Source organism: Falco naumanni, chromosome 3 (assembly GCF_017639655.2).
Source record: "Falco naumanni isolate bFalNau1 chromosome 3, bFalNau1.pat, whole genome shotgun sequence".
NCBI lineage: Eukaryota > Metazoa > Chordata > Aves > Falconiformes > Falconidae > Falco > Falco naumanni.
The window spans coordinates 14,747,533-14,773,535 of NC_054056.1; the positions used below are offsets into that span (position 1 = coordinate 14,747,533).

Sequence of the window (26,003 nt, forward strand, 5' to 3'; positions counted from 1 at the left end):
AACCGTTCCATTTCCCATGCTATGTTACTAAACTATTCGTACAATCGCAGCAGTGCCAGCTGTTTTCTGCATCTTAACATCAGTATGGCCTTTTTGTTTGTAGATTATAGCCTAGCCAGTAACAGGTTTTTTCCCCATCTCTAAATTTCACTAAACATTACTATTTCTAAATACTTACTCAAACATAACTCAGCATTTTATAGCTTATTTTTGAAGCAGAAACTAATTCTCACAGATTAAGTCAACATAAAGTGAGAACAAGAGCTTAGTTTCCCAGCTTTCAGTAAACCAAAGCCATCTTTGAAAAATGAAATCATTAAATAATTGTATTTATGCAGCTTAAACAGGCCTGTTCAGTCTTGACAGAGCAAATTTTAAACAGAGCTTACTCAAAGAGTCTGATTTACCTTCTCTCATTCCACAGAACTCTCCTTTGTATTTCCCACCATCTTATGTTTCAAGACTTCATGTGTGGAGCTTTCCAAACACAAACTGACCAGAATTAAGTGTTCCCTTGAACCAAATAGATGAGAAAGTTAAACACAGAAATAAACATATTTGAAGTTCACCAATAAGTGGTATTTCACTTGTAAAGCACAAATAGAAGACATTCTAAAGCCTGTAAGTTTGTAATTAACAACTACTTTTTTATTATTGCTGTCTATTGAAGACTACAAATGTGCTCATTCAGTCTTTATTTTAAAACTAATGAATCATAATCCTCCTGGTCTTTAAAAAGATAGTGATTTGTTAAAAAGAAAAGATTTATTCTATGTTCTTTTAATGGTTAAGGAACATACAGAGGCAGTACTTGAATTTCGTAGTCACCTTAACAGCTTTTTGATGGCATGTACTTATTCAAATCTTCTGTGTCAAAGCCTGAAAAACTTAGCATTAGAAGTACTGTAATGTGCATGTCCTGATGTATGTGAACTTAGAATGACACACAACTATTTTTCTGTCAAGTATTTACCCTTTTTTCTGTGATACACTGTATTTCAGGTGGTCACTCTTTATTTTCTGTCAGCCTTACAGATTGTTGACTAAAGGGCTTAGGTGAAGTTACTGACTTAGCTGTACAGGAATAAAGAGAAACAGGAAAAAAATTATTTTCTGGAGCAACTTACTGGGACAGATCTTTAATCGAAGAACTTCTTTCTGCTCAGGATGTTAGAAGAGAGTGAATTCACTGAAACGTTCCCCTGGCAAATCATGCATGAGACACCTCTCCATAAGGGATTGTTTATTCAAATTCTTTAAATCCTTTAACATCTTTGGCTTGATCTTGTGAAGCACTTCACATGAGCACAAATCTGCATATATGAGCATCTTTGAAGGACTGAGACTGTTATAAAAAATTGGTGATACATGTTTCTGGTTTCTACCATTAATGCATTTGATTAACTTTCTGAGATGACTGAAGGTTAACCCAGCCTAAACTGAGAGGGCAACAAGAAAATATGAAAACTATAACTCTTCAATAAATATCATGGAAGTCTGACAACTTGGACTAAACCAGTTTGGCTGCTTATGATATATATTTATATATCAAAAGGGGATATGGATATTATTTTTTAAAGGAATGTAATAGTTACAGGATCACCTGTTCATGTCCAGTATTGAAATCCATTCCCTATGATTTCTCCTTTGACAAACTTGCCCTCATAGTAACTTCCATCTTTAGTAACAGCTTGTCCTGTCCTAGAAAATAAAACAATACTTCCAAACTGTTTCAACAAACATCCCCCTTTTTTCAAGTTGAACCTTCTCCTATTTTTCTCCTTTATATGATTAAATTTGTATCTATACATTGTTAGCACCTTCACATGCTTCAGACCCTTCTCAAGCCTTACTATCTTTCTGTCTAAACATTTACCCTAACTGAAGGTATTTACCAGGCAGAAATCCTAAATCCATTAAATCAAGGTTTTCCCTATTGGCTCTAATAGAACAGACTGGAATCACAGCTATTAAAACCTTTGAAGTCAAGGATTTGACATCCAAGCAGTCTGTAAGCTCTATAGCTATGGAAGTTCTACACGTAATGATTATTCACTGTACGATGTGAAAAGAGGGGATGTATTTGCCTTGCTGTTCTGTCTTGTAGTGTGCAAAAGGTTTAAAAACTACAAGTGAGCCTATTTAAAAAAAAAACAACAACCATCAACCAAAACCAAACAACACACAAGTAAAAAAAAAAAAACCTAAAAGGATTGTTGCAAGCTAAATCCATTTCTGCTCCTCAGCTCAGGGCCCAGAATATCCCCAATAGGCCCCAATTCCCCTGACAAGACCCGCCTGAGGCCGCTGCACTGACACTGCCCATTGCATTAAGAAACGGAAATTATTTGAACAATACAAAAAGACTAGATCAAATATCGAATAAATACAAAAATGCTCATTTTACATGAGGATACTGATTTTAAAGTTTCAGTATAGACAATGTTTATGTGAAGATAAATGTATTACTGTGCTTACTGTTTATATTCACATTACATTGTAACGGGAACCCAGGCTTTTAAGTATCTACGGGTCATTTTAAGTGTTACAGGCCACACAGAAACAGCCAGAAAACAAAGCGTTTGTGACAGGCCACCTTTGCGTAAAACGAGAACGCTAGCACGGAAAATAAAGCAATCCCGTAAAAGGAAAAGCGCTTGTATTTACATCGGCTCAAACACAGGAGCGCGGGCTCGGCCTCTCCTCAGCTTAACGAGAGCGGGCTCGGCGCTGGCGCGGGGCGGCCTGAGGCGGCGCGGCCGCGGGGGAGGCTCGCTGCCACACGCACCGCGGGCCCAGGCGGGAAGGGAACACAGCAAGGGCCCAGCCCGCCGAACCCGGGCCCGCCCGCCCTGGCCGCCCCCCCCGCCATTCCCCTCACGGCCTGGGCCGCCGCCGCCACCGGCTGCACGGGAGCAGGGCTGCACCTGCGCCACCCGCCGCGCCCCGCCCCGCCACCGGCCGCGCAGAGCAGGTCCCCGCTGGCTGCAGGCCGCCGGCAGGCCTGAGGGAACGCTCCCTCCGCCGCACCTGCCCGCCGCCCCGAGCACGGTACGGTACGGTGCGGCGCGGCGCGGCGCGCCGTGGCCCGGCCCGGCCCGCCCTCACACACACCACCGCCCGCCTACCACCGCCCCTCGCCTCCCCCCGCCCCTCCCGGCCCGGAAGCAGAAGCGGCTCCCGCCCCCTCCCCGCCGGTGGCGCCATATTGGGTTTGTGGAAGCGGGGGGAGGGGGAGCGGAAGGAAGGGCCCGGCTTGGCCGCCTGTGAGTAGCTGCTGCCCCGTGCCGGCGCCTGCGGCCCGGCCGGAGCCCGGGGCTGGAGGGGTGGGAGCAGGTGTCAGCCCCGGGGCGGGAGGCTGCCCCGAGCGAGGGGTCCCTCCGGCAGCGCGGGGGCTCCGGCGCGCTGGGTGCCCACCGCCGCGGCCTAGGCGCTGCTGCGGGCCGCGCCGCCGCCGGGCCGGTCGGCCGGCCGGGGGCTCGCGTCCCTCTCGTTACGGTGCCGCTCCCGGGCGCTTCTCACCTCAGGGCGTCCCGCTGCCGCCGCGGGGGCCGCTCCCGGGCTCCGTGCCGGCCTTGCGCGCTCCGGGGCCGCGGGGGGCCCGGCCCGGCCGCAGCGCACCCCCTGTCCGGGTAAGGGCGGGCAGCGCCGCGCCCGCAGCCCGTGGGGCTGCCGTAAGCCTCTGATGCCCAGGGTGCTGCTGCAACGCAGGACATTAAAACTGCTGCTTTATTTTTTAGCCTTTTTTTTAGCGTTAAAACCCCCCTAGTTTGCACAACCAGTGAGCTGTTCTCCTGTGGTTGTCCATGCACCGTTACAAATAAATCACTTGAGTGTGTTCCTCTCTCTTCAAAGATGTTTCCTCTACACGATAAGGCAACTTGGATGAGCAGGAATGTGTTTTTGCTGGTTATCTGCTTCATTTGGATTCTAATTTAGTGATGGAACGATCAGGGAGTTGTCTGAGAACTCTGTGCCTCTCCGTACCTGGTGATGGAGGGAGGAGTTAAAGGCCTTTGCTGCCCCAGGTCCTGTCATTTTTAAGAACCAGCTGTGCACTGGTATTTGCACTGATATTACCATAACAGTCATGGTACAAAGCATAATTGTTGAAGGTCACGCATTTGCCTGCTTGGTATGGTTGAGTTTTAGTAGCAGTCTGTATACTGCTAGTAGCAAACCAGTTGTTTGTTATGTTAATCCTTGTATATCTTTCTGTTTATGGGCTTTACTGAAGTGGCTAAAGGGTTATAACTCATGCTGAAGAGTAAAACCTTACATTATGTTGTGAAAGGATTGCTAGTGAGATCTGACTTGTCTTCACTGTAAACTATTTGCAAAGCAATGCCTAAGATTGCTTTTCTTGATAATTGTCTAGTTACAGATGCTCTTTCAGAAAAGTTTTAATGTGACAAGAAATATTAACTTAAATTCTAAACTATGTCATGTGTTATACATCAGTCTACGCTACTTAAACAGAGCCAGTGAGAGGTTTCTTTTCAGTAAAGCAGTGTTGGCTATATTTCTTGGTCTGCTGTGGAAGAACTGTGTGTATGATTAACAGTCATACATAATCACAAATGCCTACTCCATCATAAAGCCATCAGTAGCTTTACATTCATGATTCTTCACTTGATCTGCATAGGCTCACGTTTACAAGATTATAAGGTTAGGTCTGCTTATTGCTTCTATTTGCTACAGATGTATCTGTAAAATTGATTTTGAGAATATGAGTTTTTATGTTTGTGATCTTTAAAGAATGGCTCTCTGACCTGAATGGCTATCTTTTTGTTATGACTTTATACTTCAGGACATTTTAAAACAACTCGGAACAAAGCATGAAGCTTAGCTAATAATGCTGAGTAACTTCTTTCTTCTGCAGTGCAGTGAATGGGAAGAATAGTAATTCTTCCTTTTGCCTGTAAAGAAGTAGGCTATATTGTATGAATTTCTATTACATTTTTTTTCTTTTTAGCTATAGCTTGAATTCAAGTGGACTGCAGCTCCTGAAGCCTCATAATGATTCCGTTTCTCTTTTCAAGTCTAACAGGACTCCTTTTTTCTACTTGCTAATTACTCCAGAAGATTTAAATTTCAGATATTTACTGCAAAAATACACAACTTTAAGGTTCCGTGCCTCCCTAGATTGTCCTTGGTCTCAAATTATTTTTTGCAGCAGTCGCTGTATTGCACCTTCTAAGATAATTTACATTTTTCTGATTTAGTAAATGTTTCATATATCTTTATTATCCTCTGAGGCTCTTGAGATATTTATATGGTGCTGAAAGTACTCCCAGTATCCCAGGGTTATGTAGTCCCACCCACAGATGAGGACTCCAGGAAGTAGTGTCAGGGATTGCTGTTGGTGATGTGGCAAAAATGTTTCTGTTTAGAATCCATTTTATTTTGTTTGTTTTATATCTTGAAGTGAACTGTAAAACTTAGTTGAGCTTAACTGAAAAGAAAAATAAAGATCTTAAATTGGTAGCAGAATCATGTACTAGAAAATAATGTCCTTGGTTAATTTTTTTTAACTGAGTTCAGGATATTGGCCCTCTTACTGTACAGTTTTGCTCATGCACAAAACTTTTCTGTGACTGCTGTGCTCTTCGTGTTCAAGAGATAGATAAACTCAATGAGTAATTCTAGTAGTGGGCAGGGATTTAGTTTAGGTACTTATGGTAGAGTTTTTTGATTGTAACCACTGGTGGACCGAGTTTTGAATTTAAACTTCTTCACTGTCTAGTTGCTTAGTATTTAAAAATCTTAAGCAGCTTTTAAAAAAGATTTATTTTGGTTTTGTTCTTTGCCTTTAGAAACTGAGGTGACAGGAGGGTGGTGCTGCAGTTCATATCTCAATGCTTAGATGTTATAAGTCAGCTCCTGCCTTATCAAGGTGAAGATATCTAACAAGGCTTATTCCTGCACTTTTGTATAGACTTTTTTTTTTCCCCTCCCTAAAATTGATTAGATCTTCTCTTGCCTTTGTAAAATATTCTGTTCTTTGCTTTCTTGACAGTATCTGTTACAAATTAATTTATTTTGGAGTAAATGTCCTCTTTTTAAGAATACTTGATTAAATATAACTTGTATCAAACAGGGCTATCCAAAAGAGTATCATCTCCAAATGCTGGTTCAGATAACGTACAGTAAAGGTTCTCTGAGCTTAGGTTTTTGTTTTAAACGTTACCTATGTATCATATTTTGTTTCCACAGCAACCATGTCAGAAGGGGACAGTATTGGTGAGTCTGTGCATGGAAAGCCTTCTGTGGTCTATAGATTTTTCTCAAGACTCGGACAGGTTGGTTTTCTGCAGGGTTTTTCTGACTCCATTAGAAATAGGTCTCAGTGCAACTTCCTAAACTCATTACTTTTTTGAGAAGTTGTTGAAATACTACAATCTGTACAAAAGATTTCTTTTGAAGCCTTTAAAAAATAGATAACAGATGTTATAATACATAGCTTAATGGAATATTTATTAGACATATATGTGACATTGGGAAGTGAAAATACATTGGTATTGTCAAAAATGAGGAGTGACTTCAGATTTCATGTCATTCATCTTAAGGAAAGGAAACTTATGTAGAATATTGAAAAATAAAATTGCTTTATGATGCCCCAGGCATTAGGAAATTATTTCTTTTTGCCTTTGTAAAAATACAGAACTTTTCAAATGCTTTTAAGTATGTTTGTTTAAATCAGTTTATTTGTAATAAATACAAATGTTTCACGTTGCTCACCTTCCCAAAATACTCTTCACAAATGCTTACTATTTCTAATGCTACCCTGTAATAAACTATTCATTGTGCATCATGTATTTTACAGATGTACACTTTATATTTCTTCCTAGATCTACCAGTCCTGGTTAGACAAATCTACTCCATATACTGCAGTGCGATGGATCGTAACTTTGGGTCTGAGTTTTATCTACATGATTAGAGTTTATTTACTGCAGGTAAGAAAACTGGATTTACTGCTAAAGTAGCTTTAGATATCATTACTGTTCCATTTTCTGTGTAAGAGTGTTTTTGAAGTATGGTATTACTTTGGAATTTCATACAGTATCATTTAGCACACAGTAGATGGTAAATTAAGATAGTCTGAAGAAAGAGCACATCTTGTTGGTGTTAAACTTACTGCTTCAGAATGGAGAATGAATGAATTCAAAGTTCTGTTGCAGTTAGGTTTTTACTTTAATACTAAAGCTGTGTAACAGCATTTTTGGGAGCCAGTGGTTACCTGCTGTCACGCAAACATAAGGAATTGCTTTTTCAGCATTTTTATCACTGCAGGCCAGCAGCAGACTGTTTCTCCACTAATCGGATGTCTCTAGTTCATGCCAGTCTTCAGTTAAGAATGGTTAAGGTTACAGATTGAATGTGAAAGCTGTACAGGTGGTAGTGGTAGGAACATTTAACAGACTGAAGCCTGCAAAGATGACTGAAAAAGTGATGGGTTTATATTGTTTACTACCTTTATGCTGCTTTTATATGTAGAGACCTTGAACATACCGACTGGATGCCTGAGAAAAGCTTTCATATTAAATCCATCAATACATGAGAGATTTGTGCTACTGTAGTGTTCTAAGGCTTGTTTTGATTAATGTATTAGGCTTACAGTAGGATACCATAAAAAAAATAAAATTAAACTCTGTTAGCCTTTTTAAGCTACATGTTTTCCATCTTGCTTATTTGTATTTCAGTAAGTTTAGTCCGTAATTAGGTAGCTTTAAATGAGAACTGTTACATATGTTATCTGTCAGTACATAAATAAATAGATTAGTAAAGGTGACTTCATCTTTTCATAGAGTCAGAATGCTTATTTTATACAGCAAGAATCTTTAGTGGTGTTTTTTTAACAAGTCCAGAAAACTTTTCATGTTAATGTGAGGATGTAGAAGAGCACTTCTCAAGGAAGCAAAAAGGTGGTTTAATCTTGCTGAAAAATTAGTACCTTGAAATGGTTTTCAAGAAGACTTTAATCTTGGCTCTTTTTTCTTCTCTGCTTCAGGGTTGGTACATTGTGACATATGCCTTGGGAATCTACCATCTAAATCTCTTTATAGCTTTCTTGTCGCCAAAGGTAGACCCCTCTTTAATGGAAGATTCAGGTATGGTGACTAGTTTATTTTGTGATAATTTTGAACTTGGTTGAACTTCCAGGGTTTTTTTGTCTGATACAGCAGTGTGAAGATGTGCAATTTTAGCATGACATTGTATTTTTAGACTTGCAAAAAATCTATACAATGTGACATCAGGAATTACTATAAAATTTGTTGGGTTTTATTTCAGGACTTGGAACACATTCCATATTGTATTAGGTTTATATGTTTTTGAAAGGTTCGTGTGACTTAAGTTCTCCTCATAGTAACTCAAGCAACTTGGCATTCATTTCTGTTACCTGTTTTCTCTTGGGAAATCAATGTCAAGTTATAATATAACAGCCACTGTGACTGGAATCTATGTATAACAGTGAAAAGTTTTCCTTTTTTTTTTTTTTTTTTTTTTTTTTAAAGATAAAAAAACCTTGGAGTCCAAACAGTGTGGAAAATTAGTGTGAGGGGGTTTGTGGTTTGGTTTTTTTTTTTTCCCCTCTTTTTTTCAGATGATGGTCCTTCCTTACCTACAAGGCAAAATGAAGAATTTCGGCCTTTCATTAGGAGGCTTCCAGAGTTTAAATTCTGGTGAGTGGATCAGTCAGCCTGTGCTCTGTTTTTAAATATATTTTATATTTATATATTTATGTTATATTTTTAAAAATATAAATATCTGCATCAAATTATTCGTAGCTGGGGCTGAAGGATTAATTTTTAGTATTATTTTTAAGGCACTCTGCCACTAAAGGAATCCTGGTTGCTATGGCATGTACATTCTTTGAGGCTTTCAACGTTCCTGTTTTTTGGCCAATCCTTGTGATGTACTTCATTATGCTATTTTGTATCACTATGAAGAGGCAAATCAAGGTAAGTTGCCAAGAACAGACAGTAGCATTTTTGATGTCAGAACGTATAGTATTGTTCCAAACTGGCCATCCAGTTGAGTACTTCAGAGGTATTAAATATATTGCACACAGCTCTTTTGCTAGAGGATCTTGAACAACTAATACTTGAACGTTAGTTCAAGAGTTGCTTATTTGCAACTCTTGAACAAATCTGAGCAAATATTGACAGTGGGAAACAAAAATACGTGGCAGAAGAAGCCATCATACACTGCATCACAAAATTTTATGCTTGCTTTCAAAAGGTTTTGATCTTAGAATTCAATAGCTGGTTTTTATGCAGGGATGAGTCTTGTAATTTCTCATCCACTTCCTTTCTTAACTATGGCTGTTTTTAATGAAGAGGTCTTGTAGGATCTCTGATGGGTGAAAAGGGAAGTTCTGACAAGTTGGTGCGAGAAAGTAGATGGAGAGAAGGGGAAGAAGAGCATAGGCAAGTCATTCAGACCATTTTTAACAAATTACTTAGGGCTTGTTGGCATTTTACAAAGAGAACCGATTTTTTTTTCCCCAGACTTTCAGAATCTTGGATAAGTACTGTTATTCAAAGTTGTGAATGAAAGATATGAGGGTAGTAAAGAATTAATACCTCTATGCTCTCTCCGGTTTCCTGTGATCCCCCAAACAGTAATCTTCACCGTATTGTGCAAGTTGTTGGGTATACCCAAATTGGAGATTTGTAAGATTGGGCGCATACTCCTGTTTACATGTAAACTGATGTATAATTAGGTATTTCATTACGTTTACAATACTGAAGAACTGTCTTTCTAGAGGATTCTGTAATTTACAATCTGTATTATAAAACACTTGTAAATATTATATGTTTCTTGCCTCAAAAATGGATCTTTTCTCTTTACAGCACATGATAAAATACAGATATATACCCTTCACACATGGCAAGAGGAAATACAAAGGGAAGGATGATGTGGGAAAGACCTTTGCTAGCTAGAAGATGCAATCAACCTGTTGACCAATTCTACTTCTAACTAAAGGAACGATTTTGAGCCATTGTAACAATGCCTTTTTTCTTCATAAAAACGATTAACAAGAGTGGTGACAAAGCAGTTGAATTTTCATTTTAAGAGGATCTTGCTATTTTTATCTGAAATATCAGTTTCTTGAAGAAACTGGCATTCTAACCAAATTACATTGAGTTTATTATCTTTTGTAAGAAGTTGGAGAAACTTTGGATAATCCCATGGATTTGGGATTATGCATTTCTTTCAAGATCCATTGCACTGGGGAGATTAATGGCTTAGTTGGATATTTTTACATGGTTATCCTGCTCAGTATCACCCTGAAGTGCTGTGCACGTATGTGGAGGAAAAATGTCAGATGGCACACATGATGCTGTTTTCTGCTTCATGGCCATGTGCTATTTTCATAGAAAAATTCAGTAGATCTAAATAGATGCAGAACTTAAGCCAGTTTCGTAAATGCATGGTATTACTGAATTATAACCAAACAAATATAGATAGGAATAAGAAATCTACTAAATTGCGGGTTTTGCACTAGGGAAAAAATACTCGTCTAGCTTCTAAAGTTACTCATTTGTGTTGGGTTTTAATGCCAGTTTCACCATTACATCTCCTAGCAGATGCTAAAATTGGGCTTTTTCATGATGACTCAAAACTTTGTTCAGACCCTATCGCAACTTCCTTTAAGGACCTGAAATTATAAAAATATATATTTTAATTGTTGTTAGTTGGAGTTTTCTTCATTCTTAAGGGTTTTTTTGATTAATTTAAGATGTGCAGTCCTTTCAGAATATGCCCGAACTGGCCACAGCAGAGAAACTGTGTGGGTTTTAACACAACTTTTCATTTTCTATGGGGAAAAATAAAAAAAAAAAATCAGACATAAATGACCTGCATGTAAAGTTTTTCATGTGATACAACTGCAGTTTTATTAAGTGACTTTTTAATTCCAAAGTTTATTAAAAGACAGTGTCCCCCTTTACTTGTTCTCTATCTTTATATGCATACATTGATCTAACAGTATTTATGACTCCTTTTCAGTAATGGTTACCCTTGATTTATCTCAATGCAATGCCTTTTTCAACTCTTCAGGGAGCATTCAGTTGCAGAAAGTAGGAAAAGATTAGCTCTTTGAAGATTCTGAATGGAGGATAGTGGCAGCTTCAGCAAACACCTAACTGGAAAATGTATGTAGGAACCCTTTCATCTGATTTTGTCAAATGAAGTCATTATGGAGCTCTGGAATTCAGCCTCCAGAAATCCTAGGAAGATGACAGGTAGTTTTAGTTCACATTGAATTGTTGTTTTTTTGCTTGTTTGCATGTTTGTTTTATTAGCAAGTGTGGAAACTAGTAATGTCAAATTCTAAATTATGGAAACAGAGTGTCCAGAAAAGGCCTTGTAAAAGTACCAGTCATGGATGCTTGCAGTTTTGTTGTGTAAAATTCTGAAAGCTCTGACTTGGAGAAGCTGTCTTCAGGTTTGCTGGAGTTTCTGAATGCAAATCAGGGAGACAAATACCATGTTTATAATAGTTATTTTTATTAAAACTAGCAGCTGGGATGACTCCTAAACAAGAGAGTGTTAACAATGTCCACTGCAAATCAGGCATTTTTACCTCCTTTTAATTTCCGACTTTTGTGGCAACTTGAAATTAATGCTTTTTCATTCTTAGGTAGGCATAGATGCTCCTCGTTGAGTGGGATTACTAGTTTTCCAAGAGGGAATGTAGATGGTGTTGGGACACCAGTACAGTTCCCTAGCTGACTCTTGGTGTGCAACGGCCAGACAAGTTTGATGGCATTTTGTTAAACTTTGCTCTATTTTTATCACTTTCAAGTGCTAAAAATAAATTACCCCTGTAGAATGCATGAAAAACTTGACTTGGCAACTTCACAGATACTTCCCAGTGATTGATTGCTTCCTGTTTGTTTTTACATGCAACTAAATGTTTTTCCTTACTATTTTCTTAGTAAGGAATCAGACAGTGATTTCCTTAGGTAGTCATGGTTTGATTCATGGACCGTTCTTCTTCCGCTGTTGCCTTGACTGTTAAATAGCTGAGGGATGCCTGAAAGTTTTCTGGTATAAGAAAGGGATGGTATTGCAGTTCTGAAAACCACTTTTGTACTGTAATGATGAAGTGTTTGCATAGTTACCAGCAACTATTTTTTACTCCATTCATAGATACGATGAAAAGTTAAACTAATTTTGTTGGGCTTTTTATGATAATGCTTGAAGATGTAATTGTTAACTACTAACCGGGATCTTTGCAGTAAAAATAACTATCTTAATTTAAGTGCTCTTACTGTAGCACACCTCCCCCCACTGCCACCCCAAGTCCATATTCAGTGCCATTTGTGAAAGAATTATTCATGTAATTCATGATCCCCAGAGTGGATCATCTGGCATTTTCTTCCCATCTGTATTTAAATAATATGAATTAATTAATCTTGTACATTTTTTATCATGCAAGAATGACAAGGTATGTTAACAACTAACAACCTTCTTTTTCCCTGCTGCTCCAAATGCTCGTATAACTGAAGTAGTAATAACTTCTGGGAATAAACCTTGATGAGGTGATGCTGCTGAATCCCTCCTCCTTTATACTCTTAAAATATTGGCTTAACTATAAACAACTCTTATTCCCATAAAGAGTGTAGGGGGGTCTTGTGGCTGAAGTCAGGTTCTTCCCTATCTGTCTTAAGACTGTAGAAAATGTCAAACAGGTAAAACTTACGCTGTGTTATAACACTAACACTTTTCAAAGTTGAGCTTAGGTTTTATCAGTATACATACTAGAGCTTTTTTGAAATAATGCTTGTTACGTTGCTGTAGTCTAAATGTCTAGAATACTTGATGAAAAGTCTTGATCTAATAGTGACAGAAGAGTTTTGAGTTTGGAAGCTGAATGTTAATTGATCAGTGTGCAAAGTAGTCCACATTACTATGGGTTTGCATTTGTTGCTTCTGTTGATCTAAGGGAAATTCAGTTTGTCAAATCAAGGAAACCTGCTTTATTGTTAACCTTGTTACGAAAACAGTGGTACATAACGTAGGTTTATCATCCCAACTTCCAGTGCAGTTAAGCTGTACACAGATTTGTAGTTTTTGTCCTTTTCCCCTGAAGTCTACAGCATGGACTTGTTATTACGTTACAGGAGAAAGGGAGTCTTTACAAATTGCAGAATTTTACCGATACCTTATGCATGCTGTGAAAGGTTGGAAGACTCATTACCTACACATATTTAGAGAATAAGAATCTGATTTAAATTTTTAATTGCCCAAAGTGAAGAAAACTACTACATTTGTGTTAAGGATTTTTTTTAGAAAGACATTTTTATTGTGGTTGAGAACCATGTTAGAAGAAACAGAAGGGTAGAGGCAGAAATAGATTCTGCAAAACAGGAATGAAGCACCACCTCACCTTGCACAGGCAGTTACCAGTTTTATAATAAAGTTTTTTTCTTGGACTAACTCAAGCTGTGTGACAACTTTATAAAGGGTATGAGAGCTGAGGTCTTGTCATGAAAGAGAATAGATCTTTTCCTTTACAGTTGATAGTGACGCAGGTAGATCAGTTTCTGAGGATGAAACTTCTCTCTGCACAGTGGACATTCTGTCTACAAAAAAAAAAAAGACATACTGAATTGCTCTATTTAAAAGTTTCAAAAAATCCAAATATAACTGCTTAGCTACTTCTAGAAAATAATTAGCGTCCATAATTAAAACCCTATTTTTTCAGTCCAGTTTGTGATGCAAGCTTAACCATGCAAAATACTCTAAGCTAGCCCAATTTAGAGAGCAATTTGAGGTTAGCCTAAAAACTGTATGGATTCTTAACAGTTCTTTTGCGGGGAGGGGTGTGTGTTTATTTTTTAATGTCGGTGGCAATACTGCTACTTCAGTTAATTTTGCTAACTGGTAGAATCAGAAGAAGCTACAATTAGAGCCATTATGAGGAAACATTTATTCATGTACACTAGAAGCAATATTTAAAGATAATGATGCATGTCACAAGATACTCTTAATTCTCTAAATCAGAACTCTCTTAAGTTTCTCTATCTTTGCTTGGTGAATCCAGTAGGAGAGTCAAAGGATATACTAGGTCAGCACGCTCCAAAAGACTAAAATAGTAACAGTTGTCAGTGTTAAGAAAAAACAAGCTTAAGTATCTGAATCTGAAACAAAAAATCCTGCACCATGGACGTTGAACTGCCCTTTGAGTAGTAGATTAGCCACCAAGCCTTTAAGGCAAAGAATAAGGTAAAGATGCAGTTATAGTGAATGGATGTTTTCAGATCTGAAATACCACTGTGTAAGCATTTTTAATACAGTCTACCTACAGGTATGTGTGTCTGGTACAGCTTTAGAGTTGACAGCAATGCAAAAAATGGTCTAAAATAAATGTCCTCTAACAGAGAGCTCTGTTGTCAGCTAGTACTCGCATTGAAAACTGGCAACTGCAATTGTCAGTAGCCTTCTACTGCTGTCACATTCAAACTTCTATTGCCTCCACAGTATTTGAAGTTATGTTAAGCAAGGAGTCAGCAGGGCAGTTTCTTATGCCAACTCATTTGATGATCTTGCTTTATTTTCTAGTCAGAGGTGTTACAGGAAGTGAGGACTAATCTTCATTCTCAATTACAAGAACAATTTTTTTTTAAATTGATGCCCAACTACATCAGGGACCAAATAAGCTTGAATAAGGCTGCATTGCAAAAGGATCATTTACCTAAACTATTTTAACCAAACTTTGAAAATATGTGTGAAAACTTCAGTTCATGATGCTTCAGCTTCCTGCTGGCAACTATAAAAAAACAAACTGAAGTTTTCAGCAGTAGATATAAATCCATTTTGCATCTGCTTGCTAATTACCAGCTTTCAGTGGGTTTTTTCTTATTTTTTTCTCTGTACTTGATTTTAAAGTGGAGTAAGTTTTTTTGCTTTTTAATCTCAGATTAATAAGGTGGCAGTACTCAAGAGCTAATCATTGCCTTACAGATATTCAGCAATATTATTTGTTTTCCATCAAGTATCATATTCTGAACACTGTGGTAGGAAATCTGCGTACAAGAACTATTCCTCTAGTCACTCATTTCTCCTGATAGCTGCTGGTTAAGAAAATGCTCTGGCCCCTCCCCGTTACAGTCTAGCAGGACAGTTTCAGTTTAAGGGGCCCTCCTTAGGTACCTGCTTCAGTTACACTCGTTCCCAGGGTAGTGAGACCCTTCTCTGAAGGGAGCCCCCAGTAACTTTCAGTTCTTCATCACTGTGTGGTGGACTTGCAAGTCCAGCTGAAACTTCGTAATGTTTGCTGCCTCCACTACCTTTTTCTTTCAGAAACAAACAGCTGATAAGCTGAAAAATGCTAACTGGAGGAGTGCATAGCGTGATTTGTATTAGGCAAACTGTATTTTTTTTACTCTTATTTAAAAAGGATTAAATGAATCTGATTACCCAATAAGAGGAGCGCCTATTTTTCACAACCTTGGAAAACACAACTGAGTAATTCAGTAATTACCACTCCTTCCCTGCTGCTAGATGAGTTTCTACCACAGCTTCTGACAGCATGCAGGCAGGACTGATGCAAATTAACTAGTTCTTTACAAGTGAATCTGATGTGTCTCTTGGTGTTTCCTGATTTGTGGCAGGGTTGTGGTAGGAAGGCAGTAGCTCATCACAAGCTGCATTCTAGTTTGGGTCTTCAAATGGTGTATCTATCGTAGAACTTAACAGCTTGCACAGGTATAATCTTGGTGCATTTAAATAGAGGCCTCGGCTACACTGGTTTTAGCATCAAGATTGATTTTGGATCTTAGGGAAATTCTCTGACAATTTGTATTTGCTTGATTCTGCTCCACCACAGCCACACTAGTATCTCTGTAGGAAAACTTAAGTAAATCATGCCAATCATTTCTAAGTAAGACTTGACCCCTTTTTTTTTTCTGGCAAGCAGTTTTCAGTCTAGAGAAAAAAAAATGCAGAGTGTCTTATTCCACAATGTCTATAAAATCCTTAACAGGTGAAAATTCTGTTGGATTTCGTTAATCCAGAGCAAAATCCAAGTTTAAAATACCAGTAACGTAAGAGCTAGCTTGGTTTGGTTGTAACTTATTTATTCCTTTTTACTGGAAAGCAGGTGAGGGTGGCTTCAGAACATTATTTTTGTTGTTTCTTTGCAGTCAGAATTATAGCCCAAGTCTGTAGATGAAGGAACTCCCTCCCTGTCTGACTTCCACAGTAATCCAATTGCATTTCGATGGTTAAGACAGAAAACTGCTCACGTTATTTACCTTATCTATATATCTATAGTCATTCTGTTCTAATAAAATACACAGGTCCTGGTAAACTCTCGTGCAGGGATTTTGGGAGCCTTACTGAGAGAAAGGGTAATATTGCAACATCCCAGGCTGACAAATATTTTCAAGTAGGAACCTCACGTTTACCCCTTCCAGCTCCGTTTGTCCTTCTATACTTACTCTGGTGTTACACCACTCTGTGATGCATTCCCAGCAGAACAGGTGGCCACAAGGTGTGGCTGTTGTGTGTCTCCGTTCTTCCAGACACAAAGTGCAGTGGGAGTGGCGCCCAGTAGTTTTTTCCTTGGTCACATTTCTAATTAACATAATTATATATTACTTCATTTTATTTTAGCCTGCTTGTAAGAAATATTTGATAACATAATCCTAAAGTAAACCCCATCTTCAAGTATTAACCCTTTTTATGAAGATCTCAAAAAACATGAAAACGTGAAATCTGAGATGCTCAAAACAGTGAGGAATGCATCAAATGTTTGTTACATCAGGTTCTAATTTCAAGTAGCGCTCCAGTGTTCTCCCTGTTCATGAAAGCTATTACATTTCCCACCATTGCTTCCACCTCTTTCCTAGGAAGTAAAAATGATCATACTTTTGATGAGCTAGGTTGCGGTGTAGTTTCCATTCCTGCCTGGCTCTCTGTTTCTGTTTGAAGCTGTACGTCTGAACACCAATTGTTAGAAGGAGATGGAAGAGTGAAATTACTCCAAGAAACTTGTAACTTGATCGAATACTCTGATCGTCTCCTTGCAGTCCTCCAAAACGCAGCTGCAAAATTCACAGAAACAGATGTTTTGTTACTGTGTTTCTATGAAACTCTGCTCCCCCACCCATCAATAAACTTGACTTTGGACAGAAATGAGAATCCCCAAAACTGACATGTTTCTAGGCCTTAGCTGTCTCTCGGGAGGTGTAATGTGTCCTGGATGCATCTCATTCAGTCAGGCTACAATTAACTGCTGTTTGGGTGAGGATCAGTTGCCTTGAGCTAGCTGTCTGTCTGTCCATCAAAACTAGTGCTTTCATCGGTTTGGTTTTGTTGTGTAGCTCTGAGCAAACAGTCAGACACCTCTTTTTCCACCTTGATGCTGGGAATTGTTGAGGAGTGTTGTGTCTATACATATTTCTGGGCCAGTGGCTGCTATTTATTTTGAGAGACGGATACTGAAAAGACCATGTGAAATTAAGCTCTTCATATGGAAAAATGCTACCTAAACGTGTACTGATTTTTGTTCAAATCAGTATTTAAGTATTTCCCATAGATTTATTAAGCTGCTTGTAATTTTTTGTGTATTTGTAGAAGACAGACTGGACTAGATAGTGTTCTGAAGTTACACAGGTTATTCGCTCCTGCCAGTGCATTCACATTTATTAGCCATAACCTTTTGACTGCAGGGACTCATAACCCCTCTATATAATACTGAAATGTTCCCTCACACCCCGTCTACTCTATTATAATCCATATTATAATCAGTTACAGCCAAATTCTATATCCCTTTTACACATGTGGCTACCCAGAAGAGGCCAAAATACTGCAGTGGATGTCAAACAAGAAATAATACCCACTTACATATGTGATTCCTGCGATTCTTTTAGACAGGTGGTAAAAAGTGCCACGTATGTAGAATACTGCCAGATGTAGCCGATGAAGCAAAGGTATGCATTGTTTAAGAAGATATACTATTTGTAAGACTGTTTTCTTCTGCTGTTCTGTAAGCTCCCCAACTTGTTTCTGTACCCAGTTTCGTATCAAGGTCCTACTGGATAACCCAAGTGCTGGGTTGCTCTGCGAGATTCTGGACTCGTCAGCTTCTGCCTGCAACTCGCGTTCCAGGTGCAGTAACCCCTTTTCTAAGCAATAGGGCACTACAGCATGAAGGGAAACGAAGATGGCCCGTCGAAGGAAAGAAGGTACCCTTTTCTTGGTTGAATCAACTTGAACAATGTTCACATACTCTTCACCCAGAGTCTGATAACCTAAATAATGCGTGCAACAGAAAACGTGCAGGGTTAAGACAGCAGTTGCAGTGTTGTTCTCTGTATGGTGGAGCAGCAGTGGCAGGCTGCTCAGGTCAGAACACATCAGGTTTTGGAGTTTCTGAAAGAGCTGTATTTTTTTTATGTTGAATGAGGGGAGAGTTGCGTTTACATCGGTATCTGCAGCATCAGCATCTGCAATGGTTTTAGGCTTAAAGCAGGCATAGCTTTTCAGTGTCATGCACCCATTCCTTTCAAAAAGAGCTTACACATTCTTGTAAAAGAATCTGGGTTGACAAACTGCTGCATTTGAACTCAAACTTCTGACATTTTAGTGGTTGTGTATATAATAAAAGGCATTTATAGAGAATCCAATGCAACTAACACCCCCCCCACCCCCCCCCCCCCCCATCGAAGACAAGAGGGCGCCCCTTACCCGACAGGGTGGTAAGGACAAAGTAGGCGACATCAGAGAGCAGTTCCACCTCCCTCCTCCACTCCAGCCACTTCTTGGCACCTGGGGGATGCGGATTGCCGCAGTCAGGTGAAACTCCCGCTGACCCAGCGGGGCGCGACGGGCGGGTGCGGGAGCACGGGCTGTATCCCCGCAGCCCCTCCCGCCGCAGCGCCGGCCCCGGCCGAGAGACAGATAGACAGACACACACACCCCACCCCCCGCCCGCGGTTACCCGCCAGCCCGTGCAGCGCGGCGCCGGCCCCGCTGCGCAGCCCGCTGCGGTACAGCTCGTCCTTCTGCCCGCAGCGCACCAGCTGGGCCGCGCCCGCGGCCGCCAGCGCCATGGCGCGCGCGGGGGGGCGGCTTCCGCGCGGCGGCGGCGTGGTGCGTCGTGACGCACAGCCCGGCTGAGGAGGAGGCGGGAGCCGCTTCCCTCCGCTCCACAGCGCTGCGGCGGCCGCCGCCTGCCGGCCTTCCCGCCTCGGGGGAGCGGGCGCCCAGCGCGCTTCCTAACGCGGCCGCAGAGCGCGGCCTTGAGTGGTGGCTGTAGTGCCCCGGCTGAGGTAAATCGCGTAGGCCAGGCGAAGGCGAGAGGCCGGGCTCCCCGCAGCCGCTCTGCTGGAGGCGCGAACCGCCGGGAAGGCTTGGCGGGGCGGTATGCCTGCCTTTCGCCGCCCCTCGCCGCCAGGTGCCCCGCTGTGTGGGCTGGGGGGTCCCGGGCCACGGTAGTGCCTGTCCCCAGCGCCCGTCTACCGCGGCGGGCCGACTGCGTGGTGTCCTTCTGTGGCTGAATCACTGGTAAAAGGCGGGGTTTGGAGAAGGAGAAAGATGACTGAACGTGAGCTTTAAGATCTTACTCGACAGCGCTTCTTATACATTGCTCTTGATGTTGTGTCTAGTTGCTAATTTATTTAGGGAATTAAAGACTTGTGATTCTTGTCATAAGGCTTACTGGCCTCTCGATGGAGACAGCCAGAATCCCATTACTCACTAGGTGGCTGTTGCAGGTGTGACCAGTATCTAAAAAGCCAATTTTTTTCCTCTGCTCCCTACAAAATGGCCTTTTAAACAAAGGTAGCATCGTTCTGAAAACGTTTTCTACCTGTATGCATCTTGAAGTCTGATGCATTCTTTCTTTTTGTCAAAACGGTTTTTTTTCATTTCCTTAGCAGATTTTAATGCCATGGAGTTATAAATCCAGTTTTTTAACATGCTGAAGCAAAGGGGAAGTTCTGCCATGTAACTGATTTATTTGACAAAACTACTTTCGTGTAGGTTGAAATAGATGTTTTCCAGAAGAGTTTACAGGCTACTTTCAAGTGAGTTACTGCAATATTAATGTGACAGGAGCTGGAGCTTGTACTTGTTTTTTTTCTTCTCAGCGCAGAAAGGCTACCTACTGACAAACATAAACACAAGTAAACTGGAACTTTGTAGTCCTTTCGTTTTCAGTAGTCTGTTATTAGCAGCACTGCTTGTGACATCAAAGTTCTAATTGACATGTACCAAAAGTTGTAAATTATAACTGAGATTCATCACAGCTTTATGTAAGTGATGCATTCATATTCCCTCCCTCCTTGCTCCAGGTGCAACTCAAATTTTTATTTGCTACTGTATCAAGGGTGTATAACATAAATGAAATTGCAGATTGTTCAATGTGTTGCTATAAAATCCATGCAATTAAGGAAAAGCTTAACATTTTATTTAGTAAAACAGTAGGGGGAGCACCTGCATAAGGAAACAACCCGTGAGAAATGGGGATTACAGAATGTGACATTTTCACATCTAGTGTTCCCTTCCCATTTAAACCCGGACATATCATAGTGATCTGATATGGCTCAAGTTAAGAAACTTGAAGCTGCTAGCCTAAATTACAGCATTTTAAAAAAATATTAAACTAAACCAAATTGGCCAGTCTTTGGGTGATTTTGTTCAGAATTCCAACTCCCCTTGTACTCCCATATGTTTTTATTTTTTTAAAAGTGAGAGCTAAGATTTCCACATTCTTTCGTGTGTCCAACAGCTCAGTTGCTGAGAAAAATACAAAGCAAGGGAAGAATGGTTAAAATTGGAGGACTTGGTAACTTTCTCACCACAAAACTATTGGTTGCTATTTCAACATTGCATAGGCAGCATAGCAAGTGTATCCTAATCATAGTTTATTTTTTCTACTGACTCTAATAGGTAGGATTTCCATTGTCTTGTGCCCTAGGATTTCCTTCAGCAATCCAGAGGTTCATATCTTTTAAATCAGTTGCACCTGAGAAAATTGGAATAGAAGAAATATGGGGGAGTTAGGAGCAAATGGTGGTACTTTGTTGGAGATGCTGACTTAGCTTAGAATGGTATTTGCTTGGTTGTGATCAAATGTTAGAGAAATTGATTGGAGTGCTAGGTATAACTTCTCATCTGTGCTCTGTATGAGATACCTATTTTATTAAGTGTGCAGGGTACATGTTTGCTGCCATTTTATTGCAGGGCATAAATACAGTTTTCTCAGTTTACAGGTCAAGAAACTAAAGAAGAGCTCGAGAGACTTTTTTTGCAAAGCTGAAATGCTGGCTGATGAGCACTTAATTATTAGACTGGAAACCATTTATAAAGCTGAAGATAAGTTCAGGCTTCTGAAGGTCAGATTTTCATTCCTTTAAAATTTTGGATTTTTGGGAGATTGTATGGTAAATAATACTCTTTCTATTTAGTAGAGTTAGTTGTTTTTAACAGCACAGTCAAAGTGTATCCAAAAGCTGTAAGAAGAATGATGTAATGAATTCTTAGGGTCCAGTAGAAGTCTGCATAACTGACTGTAGGGTCTATTCCTTCTTTTTGTAGTAGAAAACTGAAACTGACCTTAGTAACAGCTGAAAATCCAAATTGTAAGCAGTTTTCAGCGCTGCATGGTAATTGCTTTGGTTTTGTGTGCATTGTCTGTTCTTGGCATTAATATTTTATAGGGTCAAGTGATTAATTATTTACTGATGTTTTTGAATTTACCCTTTAACTGTTCGTAATTACCTAGGGTTCCAGGCTGCCAAGACTGTTCCCACAAATGTTAAAACATGTGTTTAACTTCTCTGTATGTGACCATTCTTGACAAATTAAATGGATTTTGTTATACTCTAAAAGTTAAATTGTTTTATGCTGTTTTGAAGGGTGGGGAATTTGTTGAGTATGGCAATGAACATATGTTCTTCTCTCAAAAGAAGGAGAGTTGTCAAAATCTAGAAAATAAATCAAAATACTTTTTTTTTTGAGCTGAGGAGATGACGTCATGCCAAATAGTCTTTCCATTTTGGGTAGACAGCTTTAATGTATATACCATTGAGGAGAATTGTCCTCTGTTTTAGTTAGCTGCTTGCTTGCACTGAAAGTTGCAAGTAAGAGAGGGATAGACCTCCCTTGCCACCTCTTGTGTGTGGTAACTGATCATTGTAGTAAAGAAAAACATCCTTTGTTTCTTGATTTCTAGCACTGTGAATTTTTAGGCAGCTGCTGTGTTTTATATGAGAAGTTCCATTGGCACGTGTGTATAACAGTCATGATATTTCCATACTTCGTTTTTCTTGACTCACTAAAATACATAATAAATCAATATCATTATCTCTTCTTAGGAGATGGGACAAATTGAGAAACAAAGAAGTGATGGGACACCTAGAAAGTAATGCATTGAAAATAAGCTTAATTCAGCGTTCTGCCTCCTGGAACAGGTCTTTTTTGCCCGTGCAACGTTGGGTTATATTTTTAAGTGCTCTGGAGTTTTATGTGTATATGTCAATATAAGAAAAATGAAGTACCTGAATATATTTATTTTTAAACCTAACAAGTTCCTGAATGCTCTCAGGAAAAAGGAAACTATTTCTATACATGTTACAGCTACTCTGATCTGCTTTTGGACAGTTAACTGTTATTGCAGGACAAAGCCTTGCTACTGATAAGAAGTTGCTCTTCTGCATAGCTGAAGAGTGGACAGAATTTTTTCCTTTTAGTAGTTCTTTCTTAAGGGAATGTTTTCTAGTCTATGATTTTGCTCTCTGTAAACAAGTAACAGTTAAGAAGTGTGAATATTCAGGGGAAAATACAAAACAGGCAAATGAAAACAACAAAAAATTCAAAGCATTAGGTAGGACTGTTAGTTGTGAAATAACAAAGTGAAATAATTTAATATTAAACATTCAATCCTGCCAACTCTTGGGGAATTTGTGTCTTTGTTGATCTGCCTTCCACTTTTGCCTTACTTATTCTTTCTGTCACTTTTTTTCTTGTTCTTCCTGTTAGTGTCTTGGTAGTTGTGCTGCTATATGTTGTATGATAAAATTTCTTCTCCTGAAACTAGTTTTTTTAAGGGAATAAAAAACACTGCCTGTTGAGGGCCAGTGTTGTGCTGCAGGTGTCAGTCTAGACTCAAACTTGTGCTTATTCTGCATATTTCAGGTAATTTCTCTTTCTCTGAGAAAGTTGCAGGAAACCAGTTGTCGTTTTTATTTTGTGGACCTGGAATTACTAAACAAAAGGACTGTAAGTGGTACTTTGAGCAGTGATTTGTGATTGCTGATTAGAAGTGGGGCTGAAACTCATTGGTAGTGTGTTCAGGTTCTGTATATATGCATGCTAAAGATGATATTGTTCAGTGATGATGTGGAAGTGAGGAGCACTGGACAATTCTTAAAAGTCTGGGGGAGGAAACCTGAATTGGCAAATGTTTTGTGATGTGTGGAGGATTCAGTGAATTATGCCTTGCTTCTCCTTCCTTCTATTTTCTCACTTCCCTATGAGTCTGCATACTCCTTTTTGGAGAATAATGGTTTTGAAATGTTCTGTAAGTAATCTTTTCTTGACAGTCACATGAATGTGACATGAAATGGCTTCTGTTCCAATGCTGCGCAGTGTTTGTGTGTGTTAGCGTAGCTGGCATTTACCTCTCACTTGAAGAAAGTTTTATCAATCTGTATTTGCAAATGTTGGGTTTTTTCCTTTTGTTGTATTTCTTAAATCTTTCTGCTGTGTAGAAAGTTTAGATCTTCTGCATCTAGCCCCCTGTGTTGATTTACATGGAGATTTTTCTGTTTCGTTCACAGAATTGGCTATGCATAGAATTTGGGCTAATGAATAGTGCAACATTTATAGGCAACACTGTTTCATACAATGGGGAATATATAATCCACCAAATAAGAGTATGTATTCATTGCTGTGTGGGGACAGACAACCCCCTTAAAAAACTTCCCAACAAAATTACTTCTTGGACTGGGAAGCAGTAGAGGGAAGTTCCACAGTTAGGATTATTTCATATAGGCTGGGATTATTCTTTGTAGACCCAGGCCAAACCCGCTTCTCCCATAGATTCCATCCTCTGGCAAAACCAAAACAATGAATTAAAAGATTTAGAATGAGAGAAGTGGCTGATCTGAATGCAGACTGTATAAGTAGTGCATTTTTTGTAAGGAGAAGAAATATGTGCTGTATTTGCCAAAATAATAAACCAGCACTTTTTACTAATCTAATACTAAGCAGTTAAGCATATTAAGCTTAAAAAGCATAGTGCCATACACACCTCAAGGACCTGAGGCTCTAGAACCTTTCAAATGCTGCCTACTAACCTGATGAATGTCTCTTGAATACTCTCTATCATGAGAATTATTATATAGATTCTTGGCCCACCATGATCCTTTACCAATGTGATGGTTCAGCTGATGCTGGAAGTGACATGGTAAAACAGCCTGGGATTAACCTGGCTAGTTGTTCTCTTCGTCACATGCAGCAAGACCAGGCTAACGTTACACAGTGATCTGCAAGGAAAATCTGTTTCTTCTGCTTTGTATTGTGATTGATATTGGCAACTGCAGAGAAGTGCCATATCTCTTAAAATCTAGCTGCTGTCTTTTACTTAAGCTTTTGCAAGACAAATTCCTGTGCAGAATTTGTTTCCATTGTATGCTTCTCTACTTTTCCTTATAACAGACCTGCTAAGGGAGTGACTTGCTTCACTGACGTTAACATAAGGAAGTCCAAAATGTAAAACAAACTCAGTGCACAGTAATGATTAACTTCTCCTCCCACATGTTGCTTGTCTGTGCATTATTAAATATGGTTTTACCTCTGCAGACCTGTTAGTATAAAGAGGTTTGGCGTGCAGCTTTCAAACACGGCAATAAGCAGATGTTTCAGTTTCCAACCTGAAGAACAGGTTCTGCAGATGTAAAAGGAACGAAACGTCTGCTCAGGGTTGTTACCACCCTCTGATTCCTTTTGCCTCCTCCCACTTTGAACTTGTTACCCTGGAGCTGGACTGTTTGAATAAGGACTGTAAGAGCTGCTTTGTGATCAGTGAGCTGAGAGCCCTTAACATGTAAAGTGCAGGGGTGGAGCCTTCGCTCTCAGACTTCGGAGTTCCCTCCCCCCTCTTTTTTTGTCACGCTTATGAAGGTTCCGATGCACCGTGCAAAGAAGCCAGGACAGCTTGTCTGCACTGTCCAGAGGGAAGAGGCAAAGGTATGTGGATTTTTGTTTAATTTGCTACTTTCTATTTCAGAAATAATTTTGGTGTACTTTTAACACTTTTTCTCACTCACAGAATTCGTTGCTAACTTCTAAAATACGCTAATGCAGGCGTATATATAGCTTTGTGACTGTAACAGTTTGCTACTACTTCTGCTTTTGCCTTTTTTAAGGAAGACAGAATGGAAAGAACGTGCTGTCTGATGCTTGGTTTTGGTCATGCTCTTTCTGTTTCATGAAAATGTTCAGGAACCTTGAAATTCTGTTAGTCCTAAGTTTTCAGATTCTCCGAGCTTGTGGGAATGAAGCAAACTGCATTTGTGATTTAAGTTGAGGCATTTCTAACTGGACAACTGCTTTCTTCAATGCAAGAGACTAGCACATTCATTCTGAAATGATAACTTGAGCCTTGATGTTTCACAGGTATACTAAGCCAAAACTAAGACTCTCTTAGATAAGAGAAGTTGAATATAAAATAAACTTCAGATATTTAAATAAAATACCAGTTAAATAATACAACCTGGCTGATTCTGTGACTGAACAGTTGGTAAGTCTTAACTTGGAAGGAAAGACACACATGACCCTTTGAAAGGGTGTGCATTTGGCTTTTTCTTTAGGTCTTTGTTTTGGGCTGTGGAGAAAGAATTTTCGGTTCTTTCCTGGCATAAAAATGTAGGTTATGATTGCAGAGATAAAGACATAAGGATGGACGAATTCCTAGTGCTGTGTATGCTTCCAGTGCCTCAGGCTCAAGGTCTTAAACTTACCCCACATCCTAAGGG

General features: G+C 39.7%; 3 protein-coding genes and 1 long non-coding RNA gene across 14 annotated transcripts in view; 2 read left to right on the plus strand and 2 right to left on the minus strand.

Annotated features, from left to right (window-relative positions):
* Positions 1–2,893, minus strand: part of LOC121085144 — a 186,618-nt gene extending 183,725 nt beyond the window's left edge. Inside the window, exons 1-2 of one of the 3 annotated variants that reach the window (XR_005826959.1) lie at positions 1,128–2,883; positions 408–513 (exon numbers count right to left, since the gene is read on the minus strand). This is a non-coding gene — a long non-coding RNA (uncharacterized LOC121085144). Of the gene's footprint in view, positions 1–407; positions 514–1,127 lie in introns of all 3 variants that reach the window. The other 2 variants (XR_005826960.1, XR_005826961.1) reach the window with 2 other exon arrangements.
* A 67-nt stretch (positions 2,894–2,960) lies between these two features.
* Positions 2,961–10,957, plus strand: RER1 (retention in endoplasmic reticulum sorting receptor 1). 3 transcript variants are annotated; one of them, XM_040587473.1, is made up of 8 exons: positions 3,178–3,266; positions 5,817–5,896; positions 6,217–6,302; positions 6,852–6,956; positions 8,012–8,111; positions 8,606–8,684; positions 8,828–8,963; positions 9,858–10,957. In XM_040587473.1, the coding sequence occupies exons 3-8, from the start codon at positions 6,222–6,224 to the stop codon at positions 9,945–9,947; spliced, it is 591 nt and encodes a 196-aa protein (XP_040443407.1). In that variant the 5' UTR covers positions 3,178–3,266; positions 5,817–5,896; positions 6,217–6,221; the 3' UTR covers positions 9,948–10,957. The 3 variants fall into 3 exon arrangements, with proteins under 3 accessions (XP_040443408.1, XP_040443405.1, XP_040443407.1); XM_040587474.1 differs by lacking the exons at positions 3,178–3,266; positions 5,817–5,896 and adding an exon at positions 2,961–3,051; XM_040587471.1 differs by lacking the exon at positions 5,817–5,896 and having other exon boundaries at positions 3,166–3,266.
* Positions 10,958–12,977: 2,020 nt separating this feature from the next.
* Positions 12,978–19,098, minus strand: PEX10 (peroxisomal biogenesis factor 10). The gene is made up of 6 exons (XM_040587470.1): positions 18,962–19,098; positions 18,709–18,789; positions 17,866–18,272; positions 16,888–17,063; positions 16,458–16,593; positions 12,978–13,598 (listed from the first exon to the last, which is right to left on the minus strand). Exons 1-6 carry the CDS (start codon positions 19,071–19,073, stop codon positions 13,527–13,529), a joined length of 984 nt encoding a protein of 327 aa, XP_040443404.1. The 5' UTR covers positions 19,074–19,098; the 3' UTR covers positions 12,978–13,526.
* Positions 19,099–19,193: 95 nt separating this feature from the next.
* PLCH2 (phospholipase C eta 2) overlaps positions 19,194–26,003 on the plus strand; it is a 122,020-nt gene continuing 115,210 nt past the window's right edge. For 3 of the 7 annotated variants that reach the window (XM_040587444.1, XM_040587448.1, XM_040587445.1), the window contains exons 1-3: positions 19,197–19,292; positions 21,230–21,359; positions 22,341–25,215. The gene's annotated coding sequence lies outside the window, so the exon portion shown is untranslated. Of the gene's footprint in view, positions 19,293–19,318; positions 19,568–19,901; positions 20,049–21,229; positions 21,360–22,340; positions 25,216–26,003 lie in introns of those variants that run through there. The other 4 variants (XM_040587447.1, XM_040587462.1, XM_040587446.1 and 1 more) reach the window with 4 other exon arrangements.